The sequence below is a fragment of the Malaclemys terrapin genome, chromosome 4, assembly GCF_027887155.1.
Source record: "Malaclemys terrapin pileata isolate rMalTer1 chromosome 4, rMalTer1.hap1, whole genome shotgun sequence".
In the NCBI taxonomy this organism is placed as follows: Eukaryota; Metazoa; Chordata; order Testudines; family Emydidae; genus Malaclemys; species Malaclemys terrapin.
Genome location: NC_071508.1, coordinates 92,182,712 through 92,198,246, shown reverse-complemented (window position 1 = coordinate 92,198,246; position 15,535 = coordinate 92,182,712). Strand labels below are relative to the sequence as shown.

Genomic DNA, 15,535 nt, shown 5'->3' with positions numbered 1-15,535 from the left:
ATAAAAAAGTCCCTTTTGCAAGGCGGCAGAGAAGAGACTATGGTGTCCCTTATGCCACATGGACTACCGGAGCAAAAGGAACAGAGAGTTCTGTCATGTGTATGTGATGTGCATATGTGTCATAGAATGAATGGAAAAGAAGAGGAGAGGGACAGGGAGAAAGGAAACTTAGTATTTTAAAGAACTTCTGTTTTCAATTATCCTTACAAATCATTTGGGTCCTGATCATTGGCTGTGCTCAGGCACAGGGACCTGCCCGCATGAAACCACACTGAAGTCAATGGGATGCTGCATGGACACAGGGGTCTATCCCCATTTAGCCAATTGCAGGAAAAGGGCCTTGATTTGCATTTACATGCAATAAACAAGGGTATTAAACATAAACTTGACTATGATTAACAAAAATATTCCAGTAGAATCAACAATGGAATATTACATATTGATAATGGACATCCTGCTTTTAATCTGCTCAGTAATGACTGAATATTAATAATAGACTAATAAGAGTGGTGCAAAACATTCATGAAATTCCAGAATACATTTTTTGCTAATTCATTTTGCAAGGTTTCCAAGTTCTCAAAATTTTGTTTTCTGAGAAATGTTGATTCCCAGTTTTTGTGTGTGTGCAGATCAGCTCCTGAAATGCCCTTCTAATTTGCCTTTTCATTCTTTTATAATTTAGCAAGTTCCAGATTTCATAAAGTGGCAAGGTAGCCATGTTTTGACAAATTTTGCTAGTGGAGAGAAAACAGGGAGAGATGACTCAACATAGAAACAGTCACACGCACCATTGATCAGATACTGTACACACCAGCATGTTTTACAGGTGTGGCAGGGTGAAGCCAACTGGGCCCAGAGCAGCTCTTTAACCCCTTTTCTCCAGCCTGAGGTTTGTACACCCCATCACACCATCTAATGCCTGTTCAGTGGCCAACATAAACTGAGCTCATTCAGTTCCAGCTGGACAGTTATCCTTTCACAAAGCCACCATTACATTTAGCATTAATTAACACCCTCGTTAGCAGTCTCAGCAGAGGCCAATTACCAAACTGAGCCATGAAAACTGAATTGACCTCTGTGACCAAGTGGGACTGTTCTTAATGTTTCCTCTGAATACTGTAGGGGTGCCTCAGTTTCCCCTATGCATTTCTTAAGTCTCTAGGTGGTGGGATAAGGGGGTATAATTGTTGCAGAGCAAAGGGCCAGTGCACATAAATGGCCGACACTCTGTCTCCTGGCAACTAATGGCCTGGACCCTTCCCCCCTGCAAGGAGATAGCTAAAGGTGTTGGAGAACAAAGGAATCAGATGACCTCCTGGTCCGGAAAAGGGACAAAGCCCAGAGGAGGAGGGGCTGGAGGGTGAGTCAGTTTTGGGGCTGGCTGGGGACTGTGGAGTGAGTGCAGACGTGGTTGTCTGTCTCACTGCCCCCCAAAATGGACCCGGCTGAGGGGTCCTGTTCTCTGTAACTACAAGCTCTGTTTTAGACCGTGTTCCTGTCATCTAATAAACCTCTGGTTTCCTGGCTAAAAGTCACGTTTGACTGCGAAGTTGGAGTGTAGGACCCTCTGGCTTCCCCAGGACCCCGCCTGGGCGGACTTGCTGTGGGAAGCGCACGGAGAGGCAGAGGATGCTGAATGCTCCAAGGTCAGACCCAGGAAGGTGGAAGCTGTGTGAGATTCTTGCCCTGAAGACAGTCTGCTCACAGAGAGGAGACTTCACCAGAGTCCTGACTGGCTTCGTAGGGAGCAGTTCCAGAGCATTGCCCGGGGACTCCGTGACAACCTCTCCCTTAGTGGTATTCTCTGCAGGTCTGACTTGAAGCACACTAATAGGTGACAGTGAAGGAAAGTGTTGTATTGACTCTTTCCGTAATGTATCTGTTCTGTGGATAGACAGAGGACTTCACCTGACAGAGCTGTCAAACTAATAGCTGTAACAAAAACTGAAATTAACCTAAACAAACTATGGGGATTAAAGACCAAAAGAAACCCAAGTAAAAAGACTAAGGTCAGTCAGAAAGAGGCTCTTAGTCTCTGAGGGCCTGAGTTAAATTAATTATGAATCCAGAAGGTCAAGACCATTTTTCCAGCACAACGTTTGGCCTTCAGAGACGTACAATAAACTCAATTGCTTTAGCCAGAGTGAAAGAATGTAAATCAGTCCCCATAACACTGCCTCAGTCTGTGTCTTTAGCAAAGCATCCTAACAGCATGTCCTAGGGCAATTCTTCATTTCCAAACAAACATCCTTTCCTCCTTTTCCAAACCTTCTGTCTCCTTCATGCGCACCAGACCAAGAACTGCATCCACTAGCCTCACTGAGCATCAGACTGCTCCCATTAATTATAATTATTGCTACTACTTAGAATTCCAGCATTTTATAGACTGCAGAGAAATGAATGCATAAGAGGGCATGTTCTATATACAGGATGGTGCAAGCTCCAAAGGTCTGTGTTTCAGTATATTCCATCTTCTGTCTGGTCCCCTACTCTGTGTGTGTATGTGGGGGGAGGAAAGGGGAGGTTATAAGCATATAGAAGGGGGAAGGCCTCTGATCATGAGTTGCTAGATGACACTTCGGGGTATGTGTATGCTGGAGAGATCTGCAAAGCAATTGGCTCTCTGATCTCCATCACTCAGCTTCATGTTCAGATGAGGCTGCTTACTCAGAAATCTTCTTCATTTCATCTGATTTCACCCTCCCCTACATACCCCACACTGCAGCCCTGGGAGCAGATTCTCTACTGTGTTCTGCCCCCTTATCATTGCCCGAGCTGCGTGCAAGTCTGTTGCTGGGAATCCTTTCAGAGCATGGGAGTCTTCTGGAGGCACAGAGATGAAGTGTCTCTCTCCTACACCTCTTTTCTCACAGCCCCTGCTGCAAAGGTTGTGTTGGTAATGGAGAGAGGTAGTGGCCCAAATGGTGTATGGTCCCTTGGGGATCCCAGCCAGTGCAAAATGAAGTAACCTGCAAGCCTCTCTAACCTGTGTTGCAGCAGGGGCAGAGAATCAGGAAGTAGAACCAGCTCCCCAACAGTCTCTTTGCTGGTCCATTAATTTTCCAGTGAACACTGCTACTAAATCAGCCAAATTGCTGCATTCCCTTCTGTTCATCTCAAGCGCCAAGCATGGCGCCTCCACAGTCGCATGTCTCTCCCCCTCCCCGCCCATTCCAGCATGGTGATTGGGAGCCTGGAAATCAGGAACCGAACACCTGCCATACAGAGCTCCCCTGGGACAGACCAGCCATTATAAAAACAAATCTTTTATGAAAGCACAAGTAAGGTCCAGCATTAAATCTAATCCTGCAGGCCAAGACAACCCAGAGTCTCACATCAGATACTGCAATCTTAATAAGAACAAGATACAGTGAAGCTCAGAGCAATGCACGGTAAGAGAGGAAAAGCAGAGAGCCTCTAAGCACTCAAGAGGGCAGTGATTGCTCAAGATACATTCTATTAAGCATATTGCAATATGAGATTTTCAAAGGTATTCAGGCATGTAACTATGCAGATATTGATTTCAATGGGATTTGAGTGCCTAACCTGCCTAGGTGCTTTTGGTAATCCCATTAGGTGCCTAGACACCTTTGGTTTTCAAACTGCGGGTCACGACCCACTACTGGGTCGCAGAATGTAAGGCACTGGGTCGCAGCAGCTCTGGTCAACACCACCAACTGGGCCGTTAAAAGTCCCGTCAGTGGTGCTGCCCAGTTAAGGCAGGCTAGTCCCTATTTGTTCTGACACCACGCTGCGCCCCAGAAGCAGCCAGCAGCAGGTCCGGCTCCTAGGCAGGAGGGGCCACGGGACTCTGTGCACTGCCCCTGCCCTGAGCACCGGCTCCCGGCTAGTGGGAGCTGGGGGACAGCAGTGCCTGCAGGTAAGAGCCACACAGAGCCACTTGCATGCCTCCGCCTAGGAGCCAGATCTGCTGTTGGCCACTTCTGGGGCACAGTGCGGTCTGCGGTGCCAGGGCAGGCAGAAAGACTGCCTTAGCACCCCCACTGTGCCACTGACTGGGAGCCGCCCAAGGTAAGCCCACACCCCAATCCCACACCTCAATCCCTTGCCCCAGCCCTGAGCCCTCCCAATGCAGAACCCCTTCCTGCACCCCAAACCCCTCATCCCCGGCCCCACCCCAGAGCTCTGACCCCCTTCTGCACCCCAACCCTGTGCCCCTACCCTGAGCCCCCCCAAACCCGGAGCCCCCTCCTGCACCACAAACCCTTCACCCCCAGCCCCACCCCGCAGCCTTCACCCCCGCATCCCAACCCTCTGCCCCAGCCCTGAGCCCCTCCCACACCCCAAACCCCTCATCCCCAGCTCCATTGGGTCACGGGCATCAAGAATTTTCTTCAACTGGGTTGCCAGAAAAAAAAGTTTGAAAACCGTGACTCTAGCCAGTTAGCCAGGGGAGTGTCCCCTTTCCCTTTACGATACCTTCTCCCTCTCTCATAAAAATTGTGAGAGTGAATCAGACCCCAGGTCCGTCTCGTCTAGTATCCTGGCTCCAACAGTGCCCAGAACTACATGTTTCAGAGGTTGATTTATGCCCTGAAGCAGGAGGGTTTATATCCAAATTTCTGTGCTTATCTGTTTGTTGCTAATCCTTACTAGTGTCCCTTGAGCTGCTTTCAGTATCCACAGAAATAGACTATCTATTTTTCAAATCCCACTAACCTCTTGGGTCAGTGTGATGAGGGCTTTGAAGCCTCATCTGCCATTCCCAGCCCTTCTGCTCAGAGACAATTCCTTTAAAGCCAGTGCTGCATTCTGTAGACGAGAGAGGACTGGAACTGATGAGGAAATTAGGCCTGGATCCACAAAGGGATTTAGGCATTGCAGCACCTAACTTTTCGATACCTAGAAAATCTCGGTAACACCACTGGACTCCACAAAGCCTGAATTAGGTGCCTATCTCTCAATCATGGTGTGTGCGCGTGTGTGTGCATGTGCGTGTGTGTGTGCGGGGTAGGGTTACCATATTGCAATCCTGGAAAAAGAGGACACTCCAAAGGGCCCCGGCCCTGCCCCAACTCCGCCCCTTCCCCACCCCGGCCCCGCCCTAACCCCGCCCCTTCCCCAAAGTCCTCACCCCAACTCCGCCCCCTCCCCGGAACGCTCCGCCCCCTGCTCCTCCCCCTCCCCTGCTTCCCGCGAATCAAATGTTCGTGGGAAGCCTGAAACAGGCAGGCAGGCAGGCAAGCTGGGGGGGAGAGGGAGGGAACGCGACGAGGTGTGGCCCAGTCCGGCCCCCCTGGCTGAGCAGCTCCCTCCGGCAGCTGGCCAAGAGGCTCTGGCCCCGGGGGCTCCGGGCTGTTCCTCACTGCCTCAGCTGCAGCTCCTGAAGCCCTGGATCGCAGGCTCTTCTCCCATATGCTTTCTATAGTCCAAGCTTTGCCTGCAGAGAAGCTGACTATGGGGATTGCGGGGAGAGCTATGGTGCCGAGCACCCCGCTCGCTGGGCCCCCCAGGTGAGGTGACACCCCCACGTGCCCCGGGCCGAGCCCGAGTCCGTGTCCCTTTAAGAGCGGGGCCGGGCTGAGCCGAGCCAGCGGGCGGGGGGGGTGACTCTGCTTCCCGCTGCAGGCTGATGCCAGAGCCTCTGCTCCCCGCTGCAGGCTAATGCTGGAGCTTGGGCTGATAGCCCCGCTCGTCTCCTGCGCCAGCTCCAGGCGGGGCTTTGCTGCGACTCCCCCAGTCCCCCAAGACTGGGCTGCCCCATGGTAGGGGCGGGTTGCATGAGGGCCAGCAGGGCAGGACCCGGTGGCGCCGAGGGCTGAACAGGCCCAGCAGCGTGGTGTGGGGGCTGCTGAAGGGGGAAGCTGGGGAAGGGGTGGCACGGCCTCAACACCCTGGGGCTGCCTGCCCCGCGGATGAGGCAGAGGGGCGCAAGCCGCAGCAGGACCCCAAGCCCCCGGGGGAGGGGATCTGGGGCCAGCCCGGGGAGGCAGGAGCAGCCCCGGGGGTGCTGGGCGCATGCAGGGCAGAGCCCCGGGAGAGCCCCAGCCCCGCAGCGGGCAGTGCTGCAGAGGAGCCCGCGCGCCGCGGCGGGCGAGGGGAGCCCCAGGCAGGGAGAGCCGGGCCGCCTGCACCCACCTCTCGCGGGCGCTCCATGCTGCTCCCGGTACCACTTTCTGCCAGCGCGGCTGTCCTGTCAGCCACTTTTGGGTCTTTAAATAGCCGTCCGGGGGGAAATCCCGGACATTTTTAGCTTTTTACAAATTCCCCCCAGACGGCTATTTAAAGACCCAAAAGCCGGACATGTCCGGGGAAACCCGGACATATGGTAACCCTAGTGTGTGGAGAGTTGGGAGACCCTGAGTCCAGTCCCCCTGCTCTAATCACTCTTCCATTATTTAGTTACAATGGAACAGCTGCAATAGGAGAGTCTGAAGGAGCCCCACATCAGAATAGTGCATCACCCAGTGGTTAGAGCACTCTCCTCAGAGGTGGGAGATCCCTGTTCAAATCCTTTCTCCCCCTCAGGCAGTGATGGGGGGATTGAACCTGGGTCTCCCACATCCCACGTGAGTACTCTAAAAGTCATAAGGTGGGCACAGCTGCTGCTGCAGCTGGCTGGATTCTGAATGAGCCCAATTCAAAGGAGGCGTACTCAGGGGCCACCTACCGGATCAGGCGCCGCATGCAAGAAAGGCAAGCAAACATCTCTCTCCCCCCAGTTCACTAATTGCTCTGGGGTCTAGGTAGGAGATAGGGATCCAGATTCCTGGAATGAGGCAGCAGTGTGCATGGCCAGAGGCAGAAATATAAGAGCTGAGGGCACTTTTATCCTGAACATTTGGGTGCCTACAGGGTTTGGTGGGAGATTTGTGGATTGCAGTGGAGCCTAAAACTGAGATTTAGGCACCACCCAAGATTTAGGTGCCTAATATGGGGTTCAGATGCCTAAGTATCTCTGTGGATTTGGGTGTTAATATTTACATTCTAACAAGGAGCAAATCCAGCCTCCCGGGCTGCCATGCACCTCCTTTCTGCAAAGAATGTAGTTCTCTCTGCTTGTATCTTAATTGGCTTCATTTGTGACATGTGAAGCCTCTCTTGGCCAGGGAGAAGTAATTTCATTACTGAAAATACAGCAGAGCTGCTGGGCTTCTCCGCGACCTAACTGAATTAAAGGGATGAGAAGATAAATAGAAGGCTGTTTTCAAAGTTAAGAAAAAGTCAACTCACAACGAGAATTCAAAGAACAGTGGTAAACCTGAGTCTTGCAGGAAACACAGTTTCTTCACTCTGTCCTTCCACTGCATGAATCGTGCCTTCCTGGCCAGATCCTCTGCAGGTATAAATGGCTGTAGCTCCATTGAAATCAATACTGATTTATGCCAGCTGAACACCTGGACCTACATGTTTAACATACCCATGCTTTTAGCTCCCAACATCATCTTTTTGCAGAAGAATGAGAAGAGAGGCTAGATCTGTGTCCCCTCCACATCTCACATTGCCATCTCAGTTCCTGTCTCACCTTTAGAAAACCTTCATCTCTTCTTCAATTATATTCCAAAGACTGCAGAGAAATGTTTACAGACTAAACCCAAAGTCCAGTTCACACCCACGTGCCTTCGGCAGTTAGCAATGCAGAAATGTTGGAGTAGATTTATGGCCTCACTTGCAGAGCTGATGAGCACCTGCAGGTCCTGTTGATTTCAAACTGGAGTTCTAAATGCTCAGCCCTTCAGAAAGTCAGGCCCCGCAGAGCACAAAGAAGGGGACTGATAGCACTGACTTGAGCCAGGCACACTGTGGGCAGGTGCTGCATGTACTTCCCTTGCATAGTTCCGCTAACACACCTCAGTCGCAAACAGGGCCGGCTCCAGGCACCAGCGTGGCAAGCAGGTGCTTGGGGCGGCCACTCCGGAGAGGGGCGGCAGGTCCAGCTATTCGGCGGCAATTCGGCGGATGGTCCCTCACTCCTGCTCGGAGCGAAGGACCTTCCACCGAATTGCTGCCGCAGATCGCGATCATGATTGTGATCGCGGTTTTGTTTTTTTTGTTTTTTGGCTGCTTGGGGTGGCCAAAACCCTGGAGCCGGCCCTGATCGCAAACTCAACCACTCCTGATCCTGCAGGTCTGAAGCCCACCTGGGCAGAGACAGTCAATTGTGTGGAATGACGACAGACTCCTTGGTGATTTTGTGCTGTGCACAAATGGGGAGCAGGTTGAGACACAGCTATCACATTTTGCTTGTAATGCAAGCCAGGGTTTAGAAAAGGAACTATGTATTTTCCTTATTTTCTGTTTCTTTCACAAAGCTGCTAGTTTTTTCAGTGTTTAAAAACTAAAGTCAGCTGCTGATGTTTCCAAGTGCTAGTGATCCTTGCCCTCCTTCCACATACCAGCTCTGCAGATTGCAAATTAACTCCTCTGCGCATTCTACCCAACATCCTAATGTGTGAGCCCCATCAGATTCCACTGGCACTTAGGGGCCACTTCATTCCTGAGGCCAATGAGGGTGGCTTCCTGTGTTTCCTGGCATTTGGTTGGATTTCTAGGTAGAATACATTGTGATAAGTTGCATGTATTTGTGGTTTTCCTTGCTTGATTGCTTGCATACTACCCATCCACCAGTGACATGTGAAGCCTCTCCTAGCTGGGAGGAGTAAACTTATTGTATCGGTAGTCATAATCTTAGCCTTTTTGTCAAAGAGAGAAAGCATTTGTACTAGGGGAAGGAAAGGATTTTTCAGGGTCCCTTATTTTCCCCCTTTCCTACCCTCGCCCTCAAAGGTGATACATTATGGTGACCTTTCCACCAGTTGATTCAGAGTAGATGTGACTCTGAAGTCTATCAATTTCCAGAGCAAGTAGGTCAAAAGGGGTCACTAAAGAGCAGTGCAATATGATCTTTCTACCCTTGAGCTGATTGCAAGGCCAGTACTTCCAGTTGAGATCGGCAAAAGTCCCAAAACATGTGATCTGGGAAATTGCAGGTTAGGGAAAAGAAAGAGCATTAAGAAGGCAGAGATACACTGGAAAATTGTGTAAATGAAGGAAATCTTCCGTAGGGAAGGAGCTGAGAGTCACTATGTCCAAATACTACAGCATAATAAGATGTAGCATAGATAATCCGAGTCCCTTCTGTAGGGAAACCATAACTTGTGCATCCTGGATCTTTGGTATGCTGATTATCCTATATAAATTCTCTGAGAGGCTCAGAATTCTTTGTGACTCACCATCAGGGAAGCAGCTCACTCCAAAAGTAATATTGTCCATCGCAATGTCAGCTTGGGAATTCCAACCCCAGATTGCTAGAAGCTGCAGGTGAAACCTTTGGAACAAGACAAAACTTTCAGAGAGAGAGAGAGAGAAAGAGAAATAAACTCCCAAAACAGCAATCCCATAATGATAACATGGAGTCAGAGTATTTCTTCAGGAGAAGCCCTGATAAGCAGTCACAAGGAGCTGCCACAAACCACCTGTCCACACTTCATAAGTTGTTAAGAACCCACTCTAGTTTCGTCAATGCAACAGTTCATGGGATGCTAAGCAGTATGCAACCTACAGAGCGAGAGCGAGTGTGTGTGTGGGGGGGAGAAGGGGACCAATAAACTGCCCCATTTCAGTCACCACAAGACAAAGGATAATATCCATGCACAAAAGGCAAAAACTAAACCCAAAAACAAAACCCCAAGGATTTCCCCTGTATTTACAAAACAAGAGACAACCCCTGGGCCAGATCCTCAGATGGTGTATATGAGGTTAATCAAAAGAGCTACACCAATTTACACCAGGTGAGGGACTGGCCCTTGGGAAGTTTAGCAGTAGCTCCCCAGCATGTTTACTTTGCTGGTGTCTTGCCCTTCTTAGGCTTGCTCAGCAGGAACTATAAGTTAACTAGCTTAGCTAGGCAGATGCCAGGAGGACAATGTGTGCATGAAGACATCATGTCACACACTCTGAATTCAGTAGGGGAGGAAATATGCTGTAGGGTCCCTTCCTAATGGATGAAGCTGAACTGTTTTTGATTTACCATCATAAATAATTAGATGTCTGACATCTAAATACATTTGGATCTCATTTAAAACACATGGGGAGAACTGCCACTGGCAAAACTCCATCATGATTTATGGGAGATGGAGCACTGACATGCAGCGCATGCTGTTTAAATATATTAACTGTACAGTTTGGGAACAGTCTTGTTCTAAATGAAGGCAATTTAAAATATATATACCTGCCAAACATTGGCCCAGATCGCAGATGATGTAATGTGGTGGAGCTCCACTGAAATCCTTAAGTCTACCCTGCTTTATACTAGTTGAGGATCTGGTCCATTATGTCTAAGTGAAAAAAATTCACAACTACAGGAGCTAGACCTATACAAGAAGAACAATGCTGGTGCAGCATCAGTGTACTATAAACTCAGGGCCCTGTCAAATTTCACAGCCCTGGAGCCAGAGAATCAGCAGAGGAATTTGCCATTTGAGCCAGTTGCTGCAGAAACCCTCCTTGTAAACACAATGCTCCTGCTTATTAAGGCAGTTTTGCTGACTATTGCAATCCAAGACTTTTTGGGCTCCTTGCCTGCCTCTCTTGTTTTCTGTCTGCCCATCTCTCCCCACAGAAGTGGGATTTCTAGCTGGTTTTAGTGGGTGTGCAGCATAGTTATGAGAATCAGAAGGAGCTTTATAGATTGTGAAGCTTCTGATCAAGACATTGAGCACTGAACTTTCTAGGCTGTCATCCTCCTCTCCCCATTCAAGGTAAGAAATAAATCAACCAGGAAGCTGAACCTGCCAAGAACTACTTACATGCTCCACATAGTCTGCCCTCAACTACCTAGTACTCCTTCCTTCTGACCTCCACCAGCTTCTGCCTTTTTACCTGCTTTCACTCCTCACAGGCTTGACTATCTGGTCTCTATTCACACTGCTCCTTCCTGTTTCCTGTCTTCTCCTACTCTATCCATACCCATGGCTATTCCCCTCCTGGGAGCCAGGAACTCTACCCAACAGCAGAGGGAGGAGACTAGAGGTCTCCCTGCAGAAGACAGAAGGAGCATGGCATATTGGCCCAGAATTCCACAGCAAGGACCCTTTGAGACACAACAATACTGGATCCTGCATTAAAGTAGAAAGATGGCAGCAGCTAGAAATGCATCAAAAAGCAATTCACAGACAGAGATTTCTATTTAATTACAATGAACAACACTACCTATCATGTTGGTCTAGATTGGGCTGGTAGCACCTCTTATTATTAAGGTTGCCTTTATAAGCCCCTGCTTTTAGTTGTTTATAACTTTACCAAATTTTAGCCACTTGGGCTGAAATTTCCTATGCAGGGTGTCTACCTCAGGCTGATCATTGATCATTATTATTTTTGATATCATTATTATTAAACTTCAGCCAAAATGGCTCAGTCATTTCTGAGAATGAAGCTGAGGAAAAATACATTGTCTTGCCCGTGTTAAAAAGTTCTGAAGACGCCCTCTAGAACCCCCATGCTTGGCAGGAGAGTGGCCTTCGTATCAAGGATGTGCCTTTTGCCATCCCTGTGAAAATCTGCTCAAATTTGGCCAAGTTATAAGGTTTCAAAAACTGCAATTGGCATGTGGTCAGGAGAGACTTCTTAAAGTTTAACAGCTAAAATCTCCAAAGATTTCAACTATATTTGGCATGCACCAGCCTGGGGATGAGCAGGCTTTTCCCTGCAATTGCTGCTATAAGCCACTATGAGTTGAGCCAGGTGCACGCACCTCAGCTGACAGCAAGGAGTCTGTCTTTCCTGTGCTATACATGCAAATAAGAGGATGGAAGAGAAAATGGCCTGATTCAAATGCAGAGAGGACAAGGTACAGACCTTTGGGGTGAAGGGTGTAGATTAGGACATGGAATTTGGGGTGGGGAAGACTGGGGCTGGAGGCTGACATGGAGGGAGAGGGAAACTGGGAGTTGGGAGAAACTGGGACTGGCCAGGCAAGGAGACTAGGACAGGAAGCCAGGAAGGGAAACTGGGGGTTCGGAATGGATTAGAAGCCAGTGAGAGAGGACTGAGATCAACCAAGGAGCTGGGGGTGGGAGACTGGTTGGACAATGAGAGTGAGACTGAGAACTAGTGGGACAGGGAAGTGGAAGTGGAGGTTGGGGAGGGGAAGTAGATCTGTCTGTGAATTGCTTTTTGATGAATTTCTGGATGCTGCCATCTTTCCACTTTAATGCAGGATCCAATATTGTTGTGTCTCAAAGGGTCCTTGCTGCAGAATTCTGAACAGTTTTCAAGTACTTAAAAGGTTGTTACAAGGAAGAGGGAGAAAAATTGATTTTCTTAACCTCTGAAGATAGGACAAGAAGCAATGGGCTGAAATTGTAGCAAGGGAGGTTTAGGTTGGACATTAGGAAAAACTTCCTAACTGTCAGGGTGGTTAAGCACTGGAATAAATTGCCTACTGAGGTAGTGGAATCTCCATCATTGGAGATTTTTAATAGCAGATTAGACAAACACCTATCATGGATGGTCTAGATAATACTTAGTCCTGCCATGAGTGCAGGGGACTGGACTAGATGACCTCTCCAGGTCCGTTCTAGTCCTATGATTCTAAGAACCTAGCATGTTGGGGGAGAACTGGGACTGGCAGAGGAAAGAGAGTGGGATAAGGAGCCAGGGGAACACTGATATTGGAGGATGAGACTGGGATGAGAAACCTGGGGAGTGGAAGTGAAGAGAATGGAACTGGGATAAGGAACCAAGAGTATGGAGGGAAAAGGAATGGGACACGGACAGATTGTAGGGGTTGGGCAGAAGGAGTCAGGCTTGGGGGGAACAGGCAAAAAGGTCATTGTCCACTAGAGCACATTCCCCTCCAGAGCCTGGAATGAAACCCAAGATTCCTGAGTCTTATCATAGCTCTGTTGTCAGCAAATATATTTGAAACCCACTAGTAACATGTCCCATCCCCTACTAGTATGGTCCACACAGAGGATGACAACCTATTACTGTCATCAGTTATTCCCTTAGTTTAAGTAGCAGAGGTCTGTGCAGTGGATATAAAGGTTCCAACCTTGCTGATGACCCTTGTGGATGTCAATATGATGCCACATGATGGAATATCTGTTTTTTCAGTTTGCTTTTTTAAAAACCTAGTAATTACATGAGACACTACCTTAAACAACATTAACAAGTTTGCAAAGTCAAATACTCAAAATGTAGGAAAAGACAGAATGAAGGCATTGCCTGTGCAACCTTAATTTGGCCCCCTTTTGTGTTACAAAACACTAATTACATGCTTACATACTATAATTTCCACAGGATCCCTGCCTTATCTGTGCACAGGATGGACTGTACACTGGGGATGAATCAAAGTTGTGTAGTAAAGGAGGCCATTGTCCGTAGGACGCCTGATGTCTTTGTTGGAAGGGGTGTAGTGAATGAGGCAAGGAATTGCAGGAAGAGAAAGGATGATCTCATGGTTAAGGCAGTTGAATGCTGCTCTGGAGAACTGGATTCTATCCCTGCCTATGCCACAGACTTTCCTATGTGATGTTGGGCAAGTCACTTGAACCAAACTTTTCACATATGGTCACTAATTGTGCGTTCCTCATCTAGGTTCCCGACTTGATATATACACGGTCTGATTTGCAGAAGTGCTGAGCACTAACAATTGCAAATGAGGTCATTGGGAGCTGTACTTTTAATATCTAAAGTGCTTTATAATGCCAAGTACTTGAAAAACCAGGCCATAGGCATCTCAGATTTGGCACAGAAAATTAGTGGATAATTTTGACCTTAATCTCTCTGTGCGTCGTCTGTGAAATGGGGATAATACCACCCCCTCACCTCACAGGGTGTTGTGAAGATAAATTAATGTTTGTGAAGCCCTCAGATACTACAGTGATGAGTGCCACAGAAATGCATAAGTTAGTTAATAATTCTGTCTTCAGAGCAGGGCTGGACTGGTGTGCAGTAAATAAACTCTGGCACCACAAATTGAACAATAAGGATAAAACAACATATTGAATAGCTGCTCATTAAGTGAGCACCATCCAGCCTCTGTTCTAAATGAGGCAGGGGTATTATGGAAAAAATAGCATGTAATCATGTTATCAAAGATTATATCATAATGTATACTCACAAGGGGGGCAAAATAAGTTTGCACAGGCAACCTTAATTGTGGCATTTCTTAACTTTTGAGTTCTTGACTTTGCAATCTTAATAATGTTCATTTGAGGAGGTTTTTTGTGTGTAATATTACATATCATTCCACATCTCCCTCATTTTCTGAGCATTTTCCCATGTATCTCATGCTGCCCCAGAAAGTCTATTTTGCTTCAAAATTCAGCACTGCCATGATGCAGAAACCAAGGACCCTGGGCAGAGAAGTTAGGATCTGCTTGTTGCAGAATACACAAGGTCTTAACTATATCTCGACAGCCCTCGGAATTCCTTTCCGGGATTCCAAACAATTAGTGCCAAGTAGGAGCTCCTTGCAAGACGTTTAATTCTAAACCAATTCATTGGTTACATTAACAAACTTTTACATGATCAGAACTAAAGAGCTGCAAACTGACAGGGTTTCATACTGCTCCTCAATATCATGCCCGAGCATTAGGCATATTGCCAGCACGAGGATCCCCCCTATATTTAAGTATTTGACTCGGGACAAAGATGTGTACTATGGTCTAAGGGTTGGAAAACCTGAGGCTCCTAGATTAAACTAGAGATGGAGTTGAACAAAAATCCTGGATCTGAATTTTACTGGAATTTGGATCTTGTTCCAAACTTTGTAACTGGTCTGTATTTCAAGCTATGCCAAAATCCCTAGATACCAACACCCTTGAACTCTGGGAAGGTTTGGCTCTGGATCCATGCACCTGTCTCCGTGTTAAATGGAGTCCCCTTTTTTCTTGACAATGACGTTTCAAAGTCGTTAGTCGTTGTAAATATTAAATAGGATATTTCCTTTCATTATAACGTTTAATAATTAAAATGGACGCTAATTTTTTTGGTCAAAAATGTCATTTGGGTGAAGCCCTGCTGAGGAAGAATCAAAAACAGAAGAGTGCAATTTAAAACCACTCTCTCTGTGCAAAACTATAAGCTGCCAATATACTCCTCCTGGTTTGAAATTGATTGAGGCTGGGAGAGGGGATGAGAAAAGTCTGATTAAAAAAATACTTGGTTTGAGTTTTTATAGACTTTAAAACTTGACTCCAGTCAGAAAAACAAATAAACATTAGCCCCATCTGTACAAAGGGTGAACACGAATGTACACAAGCACTATTGTACATGCCTGTCTTAGACACTTGAAGTTTCCAGTCCACGTGCACACAGTGATGCTGCACACAAGCATCCATACGCATGCAAATCACTGACACGTGCATGCTGCCCATTGGGTGTCGTGCTGAGCTAATTTGGGGTGTCTGCTGTGCATTAGTAGATGTGCATGTGTGTGGCCTTTTGAAAATCTGGGTATTTTTCATTTTACATAAGCACATAAGAACGGCCGTACTGGGTCAGACCAAAGATCCATCTAGCCCAGTATCCTGTCTACCGACAGTGGCCAATGCCAGCTGCCCCAGGG

The 15,535-nt window shown here is 47.8% G+C and overlaps 1 protein-coding gene across 2 annotated transcripts in view; it reads right to left on the bottom strand.

The window, feature by feature from the left end:
- Positions 1-15,535, bottom strand: part of LTK (leukocyte receptor tyrosine kinase) — a 151,217-nt gene that overhangs the window by 48,610 nt on the left and 87,072 nt on the right. For both annotated transcript variants that reach the window (XM_054025414.1, XM_054025415.1), the window contains exon 10: positions 9,195-9,289. In XM_054025414.1, the coding sequence (XP_053881389.1) occupies positions 9,195-9,289 (95 nt within the window). The remainder of the gene's footprint in view (positions 1-9,194; positions 9,290-15,535) is intronic.